At 44.7% G+C, this 16,385-nt stretch overlaps 1 protein-coding gene across 1 annotated transcript; it reads right to left on the reverse strand.

The window, feature by feature from the left end:
* Window positions 1-225: 225 nt before the first annotated feature.
* On the reverse strand, window positions 226-12,676 carry LOC124284474. The gene is made up of 5 exons (XM_046720556.1): window positions 12,532-12,676; window positions 11,551-11,711; window positions 1,517-1,657; window positions 1,303-1,378; window positions 226-827 (listed from the first exon to the last, which is right to left on the reverse strand). Exons 1-5 carry the CDS (start codon window positions 12,643-12,645, stop codon window positions 672-674), a joined length of 648 nt encoding a protein of 215 aa, XP_046576512.1. The 5' UTR covers window positions 12,646-12,676; the 3' UTR covers window positions 226-671.
* Window positions 12,677-16,385: the final 3,709 nt, after the last annotated feature.

Below are 16,385 nucleotides of genomic sequence, written 5' to 3' on the forward strand. Positions count from 1 at the left end.
CTTTTAGCAATATCGAACAATATCACGGCGGGGGTCACCAGAAATGTGCTTCACACATTGTACCCCATCCTCGATAATCTCGTAAAGGGTATATTTTACGATCACTCTCCACTATACGCTGGATGCATCCACGGCCAATCCATCGGGCCAACGGCGGTGGATGCATCCAGGGTATAGTTGAGAGTGATCGTAACGTATACCCTGGAGATTATCGAGGATGATTGTACCCATGTGAGGAATGGAACCCGGGTTTTCAGCATGACGAGCGATCGCTTTAACCGCTAGGCTACCTTTATCAATGTCATTTCCTTAATCATAGATAATGGGGAAGAGGAACATGGGTTGTTTATTCTCCATTTAAATTATGGTGGATTAGTAAAACCATAATGGAAATCCTCACAGAGTTGGCAATGGTGTTAAATATACAGCGAATCCTGCTAGTTAGAAGGGGAGGTTATTTGTGTGAATAATATTTACTCTGTTCTAAAAGATTCTGCCACCATTTATGGACGGAAAGAAGTAGAGAAAAAACTTAAAATGTAAACCAAAGATGAGATTCGACACCAAAACTGTTTTCAAAAGATGTGTGGCCAACATGTCTTGTACTTCAGAGAGTAATGGGTGTCGGGTTCATGGGATGCTTGATACTGCTATCAAACACTTGCAGTCATCTAGAATCTTTCAGGAACTTCTTGGGAAGGCGAGCGAAGTGCCTCTTGTGACGATGTTGTATCCGAACGACAGCACAGGCGGCCATTCCTCCACAGCACGAGCAGCCCCCCGATCAGCTGGAGCGACCACGCGATGACCGCTGTCCACGCTCCTCTCTTGGTCATTAGAAAGACACACAAGTATCATGCATTTGACTTTAATAAATACACAGCTTAATTTGAACTTTCCTGATATATTTCAAATATTAATTTTTGTCTTGTCCATAATCTTGTATTGTAAATAGCTGTTTTTCACAGTGAACTTTACAACTACACACAGCAAGGGATTCTGTGAGCCTGGTTCCCGGGTCTGCTGCGCCTGCGCCGCTAACGCAATGGGTCGTTAGCGCAGGCGCAGCAGACCCCGGGAACCAGACTGTAGATTCTGTATAAGATTTGTACTATGTACAACAAAAGTTAATGAGGACAGCCACTGGAAATTTCTTGTTGTACATGAACGAGTGACCACATTTTGTACTTTGATGTTAGAAATGTTTGTTAGTTGTTTAATGCCACACTCAGCAATATTCCAGCAATATGGCGGCGGTCTGTAAATACTATTACAGGCGTGAAAAAAGTGTTTTTGACGTACCTCTGCTGCTGATAGATTCTGGTAGAAATCTTTATCTTCTGATATATTAGCTGCAATGATTGACGCAGCGGAACACCTGAAGAGGAGACATTAAGTCTGGTTTTACTCACCTTTAAACAGTATTTCACTCATATGTCCATGTATAGATGATATAAAAATGAAATGCATTGTGTACATGTAGGATATTTGAAACGACAATAAAGTTTGTACTCACAGCTCATCTGAGTCACCCAGGAGGCTGTTACAAAACTTCTTTAGGCCAATACTGATGGAGCAGGCAGACCCCAGGACTAGGACAAATGCAACACCATCGGTGACGACCTGTAACCGGGAGGGGAACCCTGCGAAGTGTGCTCTGCAAAAATACATTGACTGAATGAGTACAGTTAGCAACATGCTACAGATACCATGCGCTGGGGCACCTATAGGTCTGTGCAACCAGTTCGGAAATCAAAATGGGTCTCCAGAAAACGCTTAAACCGTTTAAGGGTTATAGGTCTCGTTATATCACTGCGGAATATAAATGGCAATGGAATCTCTCCATAAACTGGCAGCACACCAGATCACATCTAAAATCATTCTTGATTATCCAGTTACTCATTCTGGATACCACAGACCCTGTCCGTTCCCAATTATTGTAAGGCTGGATATTTTGTCCTAGTCTTTTGCACAAGTAACCCAATATCCTGCCCTTTACCAGTTATCTGATAGGGTTCTGGGGCTCAAGGCACTGGTGCTATGGGTTCCATAGCAACAGTTTTTTTTAGCCAATCCCCAGGGGCTATGTTGTCACATGACAGGGGCAAGAGGGAGCGTGGGACCCCCAAGCCTGAAATCTTCCTCTTTCTGCCTGCACTGTCGAGGTGACAACAAGCCAGCTTGTTTTTTTAGGTTTCACCTGGACTGTGCAGTCGGAACTTGCAACTCTGTTACCAAGACTTTTATTTCAATATATATTATTACTGTCTTTTTGTGTTGTGTCATCTTTGACTGGAGCACTTCGCGCAATAGACACACTTGCCCATCCCTTTTCCCGTGAGACGTAATTGTTACGCAATAACAGCAATTACCCAAGTCTTACATTGGCGCCCAACGTGGGGCAAAGTGTCGCAAGCGTTCATAATACTCCTCAACGGTCAAAGATATACACTCATTGGCACATAAGGCATAATTTTGTATCTATACTCCTACCCTTAGTTGCCTTAGTCAACTAAGATTTCTCAGTACCTCATCTCCGATTTGTTGTCAACATGTCCTCGCTCACGAACTCTGAGCTCTTGGACACTATGTTGTCAATGAAATTTGACCCAAAGCGATCAATTGGAATAATTGGGCTCCCAGAGGAAACAAAAACGGAGTCGGTTGAGGAGGAGTTGTCCCCTTGCTATGGGAAGGTACGGGTTCTCCAGGTGCTTGATTCTATTCATCAGCTGCACCTCGTGGAGTTCCCGAGCCCTCAAGTCCCTCTGAAGCTTGGGGACACTGTACTCATCAGAGAGGAGGAGTACCAAGTTATGAAAGTGAACTTGGTTCGGGAAGGATCCTCTCTAGAAGATGTCGTGGCCAGGGCAGTAGATCAGGCCCTGGACAGGAAGACGGCCCTGATGATGGAGGCGATGAAGTCGCAGATGCTGGAACAGTTCCAACTGCTATTACGACAGCTTCCATCAGCTACGACCAGCGCCGGATCCATAAAATCAAATCCAACAACTCCTACACCTGTTCTGGCGGCTAACGAGGTTGCTGCTGCCCTCCAGAATCCCCAGTCGCTAGCGACTCTAATGTTGCCAGCTTCGAGGTGCTGGGGTTGTGGGTAGCGGTAGCACTGTACGCCCGACCCACAACAGGTGCTGGTGAATTGGGATCGTCCCTCATCCAGCTACTTCAGACTGAAGACCTTCTCTGGTACAAGACCCATCAAAGCCGGAGAGGTAGCCTTTGAAGAATGGGCCAAACAAGCGAGGATTGTCATGGAAGATCAGGCCCTCTCAGAGACCGGGAAGCGACAGAGACTCCTTGGCAGCCTCCAGTCTCCAGCCTTCGATATGGCTTTAGGAATCGGAGAGGACAAGACAGCAGTGGACCTCGTCACCTACTTAGGGAAGCTGTATCTAGGATACAATGACCGAATGAGTACACTTAAAGAGTTCTTCGCCATGACACCCAGGCCTGCAGAGAGACCATCAGAGTACTTAATCCGCCTGGAGCTTGAGCTACAGAAGGTTTTGGCCCATGGGGGTGTTAGACGGGCAGATGCCAACAGCACGCGCCTTCATCAGTTCCGGTCTACCAACAGGAACCAAAGTGTTTATGGGCTCCTGAATTTAAAGTTCCCAAAAGGATCATCTCTAGACCTCCCTGATCTCATTGATGCTGTAAAAGAAGTCGAGATGGATGATGCTATGTTCACGGCGAGTAAGGTTCGGAGTCATGTCCAGAATGCATCGACTGCTCTGGGCTCCTCTGAATATGAAAGCCTTAAGGTTGAACTCAAGGCATTGCAATCCATGATCTCTAAGTCCCACATAACATCTGGCACGAAGACTTTAGATGCTCCAACCTCAAATCCCAAGGACACACGTTCCAAGGGCGGTAGGAGAAATAGAGTCTGGCACTTTTGTCACAATTGTGGAGACTATAATCATCAGAGACAGGAATGCCAAAGTCCAGCGAATCCAGCTTTGGTCTGGGAACGAATGAAGGCAAGAGACGAAGAGAGAAATAATCGCTCATCTAAAAAGAGTGATTTAAACTCCACCGGGCCTCTGAAACAGTAAAGGGACCAGAGGCCCAGACGATACCAACTCGTCCCAAGACAAACAATGACCACACAATATTTATTGGACCTGTATGTCTGCGCCAGAATTGTAAGATCGAGTTGCCACCTGAGAGGACCATGGAGCTCAGGGGCAAGAATATTTCCCCATACCTGGAGGAAGTTGAGCTTCGAAAACCTGAGCCCCATCAAGTACCTCCCAAACTTAACATCATTTCAACAGGAGTGGACAATTCTGGCTGCATCATTGTCAAAATACAAAATTGTGGAAACAAAACTTTGACTATTGGATCAGACCAAGTGCTGGCTAGGTGTTACACCCAGGTCAAATCAGATCTTCAAAGTGAAACAAGACTTAGGGTCGAACGAAAACCTTGTACTGGACTTCTGGACAGTGGTTCTCAAGTGACTACCATTTGCCGGTCTTTCTACAAGAAACATCTGTCCCATTTGCCAGTCGAAAGTTTAAAGAACATCCCATTGAAAGTACATGGTGCCGGAGGTCAACCTGTTCCATATGATGGCTTTGTCCGGCTTACTATGTCACTGCCAAAGGAAGTTGCTGGTACAAATGAGGAGGTACATACCATCGCCTTGGTGTGCCCAGATACCTCCTTCTCCTCGGAAATCCCTGTTGTAGTCGGCACCAACACGTTCCGGAGGATAGCAGAAAAATGCCAGAAGCGAAGAAATCAGCCCTATTTATGCACCCTGCCAATAAAGAGTGAAGTGGCCCACATCTTCAGCAGCATTGTTTCTGACCCTTCCGGACGCCTAGGAACAGTGCGACTAACCGGAGGAAAAGGATAATTGTACCAGCAGGACAAACTATGGAGATCAGCGCACGTCAAGAAAGGTCATTATTCCATCTACTGCACAAACAGTTCTGATCCAGGAAAGCATTAACCATCAGCAGTTGTATGGAGACAGACTTCAAGTCATGAATGCTGTTGTGTCTGTCACAGGAAGTGTCCCAAGAATGAGAGTATTTGTCCACAATGTATCATCTCGTGACATAACCATCTCCCCTCGGAAAGCACTGGCTGACTTGTACCTCCCCCAGGACGTCACCCCCATTGACTGGGTGTATAACCGTCTGAAGAAGGAAGAAGCAGCCAAGCCACCTGTTCACTGCAATGCTGCCCAGATGTCCACAGGGGAGTTATCACCAGAACTGAACTTTGACTTTGGTGACTCACCCTTGCCAAAACAAGACAGGCAAAGGATTATCGGGAAGCTTCATGCTATGAGAGATGTGTTTTCTACTCATGATTATGACATTGGGAAGACAGAGCAGGCCACTCATGCCATTAAACTGACAGACAACTCACCGTTCAGGGAGGGAGAGAGCTCGCCCAATACGACCTCAGGACTTTGAAGATTGTCGCCGCCACATACAACAGTCGATAGATGCCGATATCATTCAGCCTTCATCGAGTCCCTATGCGAGTCCAATAGTCCTCATTCGCAAGAAGTCAGGAAAGCTAAGACTATGTGTGGACTACCGGAAGTTGAATTCTAGGACAATTCAGGATTCATATCCTATTCCAAAGGTTGAAGATCTCTTCGCAGCACTACATGGATCTGCATGGTTCACCCAGCTTGACGTTAAATCGGCCTTCTATGCTGTCCCAATGGATGATGAATCAGCAAAGTACACTGCCTTTGTGTGCCCATTTGGACTGTTTGAATATAAGAGAATGAGCATGGGTCTTGTGAACAGCCCTCTAACGTTTCAACGCCTGATGGACCGGTGTGTAGGGGACATGAATCTTAAGGAGCTGGTCGTCTACATGGATGACCTCATTGTCTTCGCTGAAGATATCCCCACTCATGAAGATCGCCTGTTCCAGACCCTTGCTCGACTTCGCAAGTTTGGCCTCAAGCTGGACCCTGAGAAATGCAAGTTCTTCCAAACAACTGTGACCCACCTTGGTCATGTGTGTTCCAAAGAAGGAATATCACCAGACCCTAACAAAATTAACGTTGTAAAGGAATGGTCTGTCCCAACCAACATTGGTGAACTGAAAAGCTTCCTTGGGTTTGCAGGGTACTACCGTCGCTTTGTGGAAGGATTTAGTCGTCTCTGCAAACCATTAAATGCACTGACAGCCGGCTACATTCCAAGGAAGACCATGCTTAAACTCGGAAGAACTCCTGGGAAGAACAACCTCACCCTGAAGACGCCTTTTGGGGATAAGTGGACAGAGGAATGCCAAACAGCCTTTGAGAAGGTCAAGGAAAAACTAACCACTCCTCCTGTGTTAGGCTATGCTGACCTATCTGCCCCTTTTGAACTTCACACTGACGCCAGTGGCACTGGACTCGGAGCTGTCCTTTACCAACAACAATGCGGTAGCCTGAAAGTCATCGCCTATGCAAGCCGAGGTCTTTCTAAAAGTGAGGCAAATTATCCAGCACACAAGCGAATTTCTAGCATTGAAGTGGGCTGTTACTGACAAGTTCCATGACTACCTGTATGGTTCGGAATTCACAGTCGTAACAGACAACAATCCCCTTACATATGTCCTGAAGTCAGCAAAAGTTGATGCCATGGGGTACCGATGGTTAGCAGCCCTAGCAGCCTACAACTTTAACATCAAGTATCGACCAGGAGTGCAGATGACTGATGCAGATGCTTTAAGCCGCTTGCCACAGGAAGCTCAAGAAGAAGATCTAGAGTTTAAACAGGACACTGAAAGAATAGACTGGTTGATTGCTCGGAGCACACCCTCGATGCTCCAGAATCTGGAGTGGTGGAGTGTTCCTCATGCTCAATCCGGGCTATTCTTCAATGTCATGGCATTCACAGCAGTTCAGAGGGTAGGCAGCAAGAGAATCTCAAAGAAATAAGCAGGCAAGAAAAGAAGTGCATGGCATACTCTCAAAACGCTGTCATGTCCAGCACAGAAGAACCTGTTCTGGTGGAAGCTCTTTCCTGTTCCAAGAAAGCAGTTCCTGACAGTTTGGTCACGCCACCTACGGTCCATGATCGAGGGATGTCGTCAGTGGATTGGAAAACAGCGCAAGGCCTGGATTCAGAAATCTGTCAAATCATGTCAGTACTCCAATCAAAGGAGGGATCATGCAAAGCAAAGACATCCAAACTCCATCCCGACATGCATGTCTACCCGCGAGAACTGGAGAAGCTTGTTATTAAAGATGAAATCCTCTACAGAGTGGTCACTGATGCCAAGGGTATAGAACGACAACAGCTGGTCATCCCCAAACAATATCGCAAGGAGGCAATTCATGGAGTTCATGATCAAGTTGGACATCCCTGCAGCAACAGCACTTTATCCCTTGCCCGCCAGAGATTCTTCTGGCCATTCATGGCTACCTCCATCCAAACTTATTGTTCAAACTGTGAAAGATGCATCAGGAGGAAAGCCAGGAAAGAAACTGCACCACTGGAGGCCATCTTACCATCTGTCCCACTTGAACTAGTCTGCATTGACTACCTGTCCATCGAACCAGACAAAGGTGGCTTTGAAAACGTACTGGTGATCACGGATCACTTCACAAAGTACGCAATGGCAGTTCCAACAAAGGATCAGAAAGCTACCACTGTAGCCAAAGCTTTATGGGAAAACCTCATCTGTCACTGTGGTTACCCTCAGCACCTACTGTCGGATCAAGGACGGGACTTTGAATCAAAAGTTATCAAGAAGTTGTGCGATATGGCTGGCATCAAGAAAATAAGAACGCCACCATACAATCCAAGGTGCAATGGTGTAACCGAAAGGATGAATCGTACCCTCTTGGATATGCTCGCACTCTCAACCACAGCCAAAAGAAAGACTGGAGAAAATATGTTGGACCTCTAGCCCATGCATACAACTGCATTGTACATGACACCACAGGCTACTCTCCATACTACCTCATGTTCGGCCGTCATGCACGCCTACCAATAGACATGGTGTTTGGAACAGATCCTGACAGCCGGACTTCAAAAGGACCTCAACAGTATGTCAAAGATCTGCGGAACCGACTCAAGTTTGCATTCCAAGTGGCCAGGGGAGAATGCCCAAAAGTCAGCGATTCGCAACAAGGGCTACTATGACCGAAAGGCTCATGCAGCAGCATTGGAACCAGGTGACCGGGTTCTTGTCCGTAACATTGGGGTCAAAGGAAAACATAAGATCGCTGACAGATGGAAGTCGGGAGTCTTCATTGTCGAACGTCACCAAGGTGAACTGCCTGTCTATGTCGTTCGACCAGAAAATGGAGACGGGCCCTCGAAGACTTACCATCACAACCTCTTACTTCCTGTTGGTTCATTGCCCCTAGATATGGATGAACCAGAAAGAAACAAATGTCAGAGGCGGCCTGTTACCAGATCCAGAACCCGAAATCAACAACCGGAGGACATCTTGGAATCCTCTGAAGACGAACTACACACTGTCAATGTATGGTACCCACAGCCTGAACCTATTAGAGCTGTACCCACTAGCAGCTTGAACCCTGAGGCTCAACCCTTTGAACCACAAGAGCAGGCGCTGCCATACTCACAACCTACTGTAGAGGAAGTCCCCGCAATCCAAGTGGTTCCCGGTATGCAGAATGAGGCAACCACTGCAGGACCCCTCACCTGGGAAACGGTTGCAGTGGAAGCTGAAGCTGCTCCATCAGAACCCATGGAGAGTGGGGACTCAGGAGAACTACATCAAAGAGAAGATAGGCTGCCTGAAGATCCGGACAATGAGGATACATCGCTCATCGCCCCTTGTGATCTGGTAGAATCATCTGGTGGTGAGCCAGACCTATCTGAGAACTCTGTGGACTCTGCTATAAGTGATCCAGTTGTCGCTGACGAGCCACTCCAGTCTCACCCCTGTGAGGAGACTGTTATGATGACCTTGCCGGAAGCTCCTCGTAGATCCCAGCGCCAGCGACGAAGCACTAGGTTCTTTTCCTGGGATCCATTTAGGAAGAAATATAGCCAGGTCCAACATGTGTAACCTTAACAGAGAACGATCGATAAGTTTATGAATTAGTTATCTACATCATGGAACTTACTAAACTTGCTCATTAATTACATGTGTTAATGCTATGCCTCATGGGTCATCTGGATGTTGGTGCTCTGGTGTCTCTCATTATATGTTTTCAGCTATCATCATGGAAACCAACGCATCTCTCCTTCAAGAACTTGCGATTGTACGGAGAGAAAGAGACCTCTTCCGCATGCAAAGAGACCAGGCCAGGGCAAGCCTCAAAATGACAGAAGATCTTTTCTCAGATGTCATGGCTTCCCTCAACCGGCCTAGTGATCCAGACAGCAGCCGTTCACCCCAAAGCTTACCTGCAGCAACTGGTATCCAATTAGTTGCTAGTCCAGTCACTGTAGAATTGCCAGCCAGACATCAGCACCTCGGGAAGACAAACCCCGAAGCACAGGACCATTAACCTCAGGTCCACTTGTAGACCCGGAAATGGATCTGTTGTCTGAGGGACGAGTCAGACCCTCTAAGAGGATGCGGAGTGTCTCCACGGCCCACCAAGACATCTCAACCCTGATGGAGCTTGGAAAAGCAGTGGGACTTGATCCAGAACTCCTTGCCAAGGACCCAACTGATGTGCGTCCAAGAAGAGCAGAACAGCGTGGATGGTTAGATGTCCAACTGCCCCAGACATCACCACTACTCATTGTATCAGATTCTGTCCTACGGATGATGGATCCTGATTTCCACCCAGGAATCAAGGCTGACATCAGGTGTTTTGGTGGGATGACAACCCAAGATCTCATTCCCATCCTGTTCAAGGCAGCCGTGCAAGGCATAAAAGTAGATAAGCTTGTCCTGTGTGTTGGCCTCAACAATATTCTTGGAGACCGCTCCAGCGCAGAAGTCATCAGACATGATGTCCAGAAACTCATTGTCCTTGCTCAGCACCTAACGTCATCACTGATCATGACAACAGTCTATGAAGCGGGTTGGCGACGACATGTACGGACCAAGAACAAGAGATCAACCATCGAAGAGCTGCGTCTGAGGTTCAACTGGGACCTCATGTGCCTTGCTACGCAGCACAAGTTTTCAGTGCTGGACATGACCAAGATCTTCTTGAACAGGAAAGGGGGAAGATCGCCTGGCTGGTACTTGAAAGACACAGTGCATCCAACAGTGAACGGAACCATTGCTACTGAGATTTGCCTGTCTCAACTGCTGTGTGGACAACCAGTCACACAACCAGAGATGTCCGACCCAAGGCTCTATCACCAAAGACCAGACTCAGAAATGGACACTGAGATCAACCGCCGTAAGGAATTGTCTCAGCACCATCGTCCAGCAACACTAGCTCAACGGACCGGTGCAACCTTACGGATCACAGTGGACAACTCTGACTCTGAAGGAGAAGAGCCTGATACATGGGACGTGAAACGCAGACGCGTTTAAGAGACTTGATAGGAGGTTTTTTTTGTTTGTTTGCCCTGGTACAAATGTATGTGGTTCTCCAAGCATTGTTTAATCATGTATTTGTATTTACCGATTTCAATCCGGGTTACAAAATTTCCTTAAAGGGGGGGAGAGTGTAAAGGCTGGATATTTTGTCCTAGTCTTTTGCACAAGTAACCCAATATCCTGCCCTTTACCAGTTATCTGATAGGGTTCTGGGGCTCAAGGCACTGGTGCTATGGGTTCCATAGCAACAGTTTTTTTTAGCCAATCCCCAGGGGCTATGTTGTCACATGACAGGGGCAAGAGGGAGCGTGGGACCCCCAAGCCTGAAATCTTCCTCTTTCTGCCTGCACTGTCGAGGTGACAACAAGCCAGCTTGTTTTTTAGGTTTCACCTGGACTGTGCAGTCGGAACTTGCAACTCTGTTACCAAGACTTTTATTTCAATATATATTATTACTGTCTTTTTGTGTTGTGTCATCTTTGACTGGAGCACTTCGCGCAATAGACACACTTGCCCATCCCTTTTCCCGTGAGACGTAATTGTTACGCAATAACAGCAATTACCCAAGTCTTACATATGCCCAAGAAAGTGCTGAAAATATATTATTATGCTTCAAACTGTAAAATATATATAAATTGTCTGCCATAAAATGTATTTTTGCTCATTTCTTTTTAAAAAATAAAAAACATTCATAGCGTTGTATTTTTAATGAAGAATATCCAGTCTCCATACATATTATTTTAAAACGTGATATATATTTCCTATGAAATTATACTCGACATACAGACTGCTGGTTATCATAACAAATGGGAGTGAGTTTGGTTTTACGCAGCTTTTAGCAATATTCCAGCAATGCCAAGACGGGGAAACCAGAAATTGGCTTCACAAATTGCACCCACGTGGGGAATCAGGCGGCGTGACCAGCGTACGCTTTAACCACTAGGCCACCCCACCGCCCCCATAACAAATGGGTGAGCATCACATAAATGATTTCATAATACACTAAGTACTAGAAAATTTAATATAACACCATGAAAAGCTAAAGCTACCAACTGCCTTACACAAGCTTACATTCCATTCTTTCGGACACTGATGAAGGTGATGATGATGATTGTGATGGGATACAGCAGGCAGAACATCACTGCGATGATGATGCTGTAGTTACACGACAACTTCGAACCCTGCGACATGCTCTCTATCGAGTACAGCAAGCATTTGTTGTCGTGTTTAATCTACAACATACAGGATACAACTATGTTGAACACTATCAATAGTATAGTGAAAAATACGTGACGCATCATTAAACAGTATTAATTTGTTTCGTTCGTTTGCTATTTAACGTCGCATGTATCTGCCAAGTCTGCAAACCTGACCTCCTTATCAAAATACAAGCATGGGTTGCTGAAGATAAATTCATCACGGTAGATTTGGACATTAGACTCAGCGGGGTCAGATGTGTATGGTGATGCCCAACTGTGCACACTGTTAAGAATGGCCTTAAGACCTGGAATATTGTGAAGGTACCCTGCTTGTCCTATGATATCCCGTAAGCATCAAGGGGCTGCAATGAGCGAGGTCAGTACTCAGCCATCACGATCATTATGGCACGTGGAATACACGACAGGAACAGAAATATACCTGTTGAATACAAAACCCTTCTTACTGATGGTGCTGAGGGCATGATATTATAAGGCTATGCATGATCATAGTACTGTGATGACAGTTTCGGTCGACATCATGGAATGACAGATTCCGCTTTCCCGCAGGAACTGGTTGTTGGCCAGAGTAACCTCCCTTGACCAGACATTGCTGGTTCACAACTAGGTTTCGACCTAAAAATGATCATGTATTAGGAGTAACAAATGTGTCATATGAAGCTTATAACGCCCCACAACAGTAAGGAAGACATAACAAAATGTTTACTCTGCCATCTATACATCGTTGTCCGTTCTGCTGACTACACAACACTTCTCATATTTATAATGTGGTCATCAGCTTGGCCTAGGCTACAGTACATGCCAAGAAAATGAACAGACACAGTAAAACACTTACCATGCTTACTGCAAGTGCTGAAAATATTATAAAGCTACATATTACGTTCAAAACATAGAGCACTGTTCTAAAAATAAGGATCGGAAGGGGTGACATGTTGATACTGATAGCCATCCCGTGTTGCCGCCAGGACTGCCAGTGTTGACCAGAGTTAACTCCCTTGTGGAGTCCTTGACATTTAGATGCGGCGTGATATGTTATACTAGTTTGCCTGCCCTGGAGCGCTTGCGCTCCTCGGCGCACTTAAGATATTGCTATTGCTTCGTCTTCCATCTCACCCTCTTCAATGTCAAGACATTCTCATGCATCTGCAAATGCACGCAGTTGCGATTCCGTATATGAAAATGCCCCAAGATGCGAATTAACAGAGCGGGTTCAGGACTACGATCTCTGACTGGCATATCGAGGTAATAGAGGGAAGGAAGAACGCATTGCCTATGGTAAAGGGCAATAAGCAGTATAAGACTTGGCAGAGCAACAAAGGACTGTCTGGTCCTAGGCGAAGAGTATAATGTTTACAGGTGGTAAATACCCTCGAATGTCAGTTAATGAAAATATATGTGGAAAATTCGTTAACAGGCATGTCCAACTCAGTTCCGACTTTATGGTCTTCATCTCTACAAGTTATGAGTAGATGAGCTTGGATAAACTGGATTAACTTGTGCAAGTCTATATTAAACTGGCGAAAGTCCGGACTAGGACAAACACCACACATATGGTGCATGCAAATCACTTCATAATCTTTATCAAGGACATCACGTTGTTTCGTCAAGTGATGCATGGCGTTTACAACTTTGCTGAAATTGACAAACCTAGAAACCAGGGCTAATCACGGATTCGAACCCACGATCACAGACTTTTGGGACTCCTAGGGGACACAACTCAAAGAACTATTTATAAAAAACCCACACGTATTACAACAACTGAGTATAGTGGATAACAATCAATGTGAGAAATCAGGACGATAGTGTGTCATATACAGAACAAATCTATCTAGCTCACGGAAGTCTATAATATATTTGTCTAGTCTAGGTTCCTGCGCTTTAAGAATAAACGACACATACAGCGGCGAGGAAACCATCTTCTCCAGCTGCTACTTTCTCTAGTAGATATTGGGGAATATTGACTTTCTCCTTGACTCCCTTGATTCAGACACATGTTCAAGGCTTTCTGTAACTTCATTTCCATGGGATTCGTTGGTTGGTTGTTGTTTAACGCCGCACTCAGCAATATTCCACCTATATGACGCCGCTCTGAAACTAATCTGGACCAGACAATCCAGTGATTAACTCAAATGATGTCACTCAAGTCGGCTTAAAGTGTTGTTCACGCGTGTTACCTCACCAAGACATTTTCCTAACACAGTATGTGTAGAACATTCCCTAAGTCCCTATTTTAAATGCCGTAGTTCCAAGAAAATGCTTTCTTCAGTTCGATCCTACTTAATCAAAATGCCACAAAAATTCAAACAACCTTTCTATTTTTGAGAAATGTGAAGTTACTTGGAAATGTTTTGGAGAGAGAAGTCAAGTTGTCTAACCATAAAAATCACACTAAATGCGGTCCCTAAGCTTGCTGTCAAAATAGATATGACACTTACACACTCCCTAAACTACCAACAACTGTCAGTTGGAGAGCTTGAGCGGACAATAAATATTCCCGCATCACACGCTTTCACACACCATTGATATCCACACGTGTTTTTAAATTCCAAGTAATTTCAGTATTGCAAATGTCTTTAGATTCTGAAAATAAACAAAATGTCTGATATCCATTTCCTTTTATTTTTAAAGATAATTCGGCAAAGGTTTTCCTGTGAAATAGGCTAGATGTTAGTCTAGGAAGATGGTCAAGGATGGTGATTAGACAACATAATAATCGAACAGAAAATTCAGCTAACTGAAGCTTTGGGTTTCAATGCAATATATGTACAACTATATGTTATGAAGTGCTGATCGATAATCAACAAATAGCCAAAATTATGTGGGTCAGTATTCATCCTTCCAGTACGTACGCCTGGATTTCCGATGATAGGCGTGATCGATTGAATCTGTCGGGCATTTTCCCGTTGTTTCTGATTGTTTTGTGTCTAAATCAATTTAAAGTTCAAAAAGTTAATAAAAACGATGCTATTAAGTGCAACACCAGCATCAGTGTCAAATACCTACCTTAAGGCCCGTTCACACACTGCAACAAATGGTATACAATGAGTTACTGAAGTGTAGTTTCATATGCGATTTCTGCGTTTACGTAAGGACGGAGAAGTTGAAAATATAATAATTCAGTAAAACATTTTATGTGGTTTTGCACAGTTAATGATACCCTTTAATATAAGTTTACACTGTCGTGACATGTTTTTACCCAGTGTTAATTCTTTAAAAATTAAACATACTTCATTAGTTGACCAAGAGTCTCATCTCGGTGGCCCATTGCAGATCTACTAGTTTGTCCTAAAGGAAGGGTCAGCAGGAGAGTGTGTGGCCGTGGTTCTTGGTTCCTCACACTTGTAAAACTCTTGAGTACGACATGAGTCACTGTTGGCTTTTATTTGGCGATAAACTGACACAGTGATACCCTCACCAACTCGCTCACAAATGATGGAAAGTCAATTATCGCTATAAGTCACTCGCATTCATTCATTCATTTATTCATCCACAAATCCATCCATCCATATTGATTGATTGACTGATTGATTGAATGATTGATTACATGTCGATATATATCTGATATTGTGTGCAATGCCACGCGTTACATTCTCCTGGTAACTCACAACCATTACGAATCTGCCACATTGTGTCAGTGCCAGCATCAGTGAATGGTCCTGGGGCTCCTTTCACGAAGCAACCTTTACTAAGGTTAACCTTAACTCCCATTCTTTAACATTGCACTAAGGTTACCTTAGTGACTTACGATCACCTTGGTGCTTTGTGAAAGGAGGCCCATAACATCAAATTAGTAAATAAATTCTACGTCATATAACCAACAGTGTGTGGAAACACTCAGTACACCACAAAAAGGCAAACATACCTATTCCTAATTACATGGAGCCGTGCCTGTTTATATAATCATGACTGGCTTTGAGTAAATTAAATTCTGATATTTCACATTGATGGTTGAGAACAAGTCTGTCTCACAGTCCCTAAGCCACATTATTTACCCTTCTGGTTAACCCTTCCTGCAATGTTAAATCTCTAAATGAAGCAAGTCTAGATTTTCTCAGGTTCTGTTTTTCCCACCTCACTGGGGCTCCTTTTCAATTGGGGCGGTGGCGTAGCCTAATGGTTAAACCTTTTGCTTGTCACGCCGATAACCCGGGTTCGAATCCCCACATGGGCACAATGTGTGAAGCCCATTTCTGGTGTCCCCCGCCGTGATGTTGCTGGAATATTGCTAAAAGCGGCGTAAAAACCAAACTCAGTCAGTCAGTCCTTTTCAATTGGGATTATTTGTTACTATCTAAAATTTATACATTCAGAGACTAAGCGTTAGTCTAGTTGAGAAACTACGCGTTTAACCGCACCAGACACGATATTAGGTTACCAAACCACAGCTGCGCGGAAACGTTAGCCATACCCAGCGTCACGTCTTAATAAAATATTTCATAAATCCCATTTACATTAATGAATGCTTATTCTATTTCTGAACGAAATGGGGGGACGACTTTACGTATATTCTAAGTACATACATGGACCTGTACGATCATAAACAATGATACGTGTCGTTGGGGAAATCCACTCCATGTATTCTGCATCCCACATAATACTTAACTTTGACTTGACATCTAATGTACTTGTATATATACACACTCACTCACTCACTCACAGACGTGAATGTGTGTGTGTAAGCGTGTGTAT

The sequence above is a fragment of the Haliotis rubra genome, unplaced genomic scaffold (genome assembly GCF_003918875.1).
Source record: "Haliotis rubra isolate DU_JTF1 unplaced genomic scaffold, ASM391887v1 Scf337, whole genome shotgun sequence".
In the NCBI taxonomy this organism is placed as follows: domain Eukaryota; kingdom Metazoa; phylum Mollusca; class Gastropoda; order Lepetellida; family Haliotidae; genus Haliotis; species Haliotis rubra.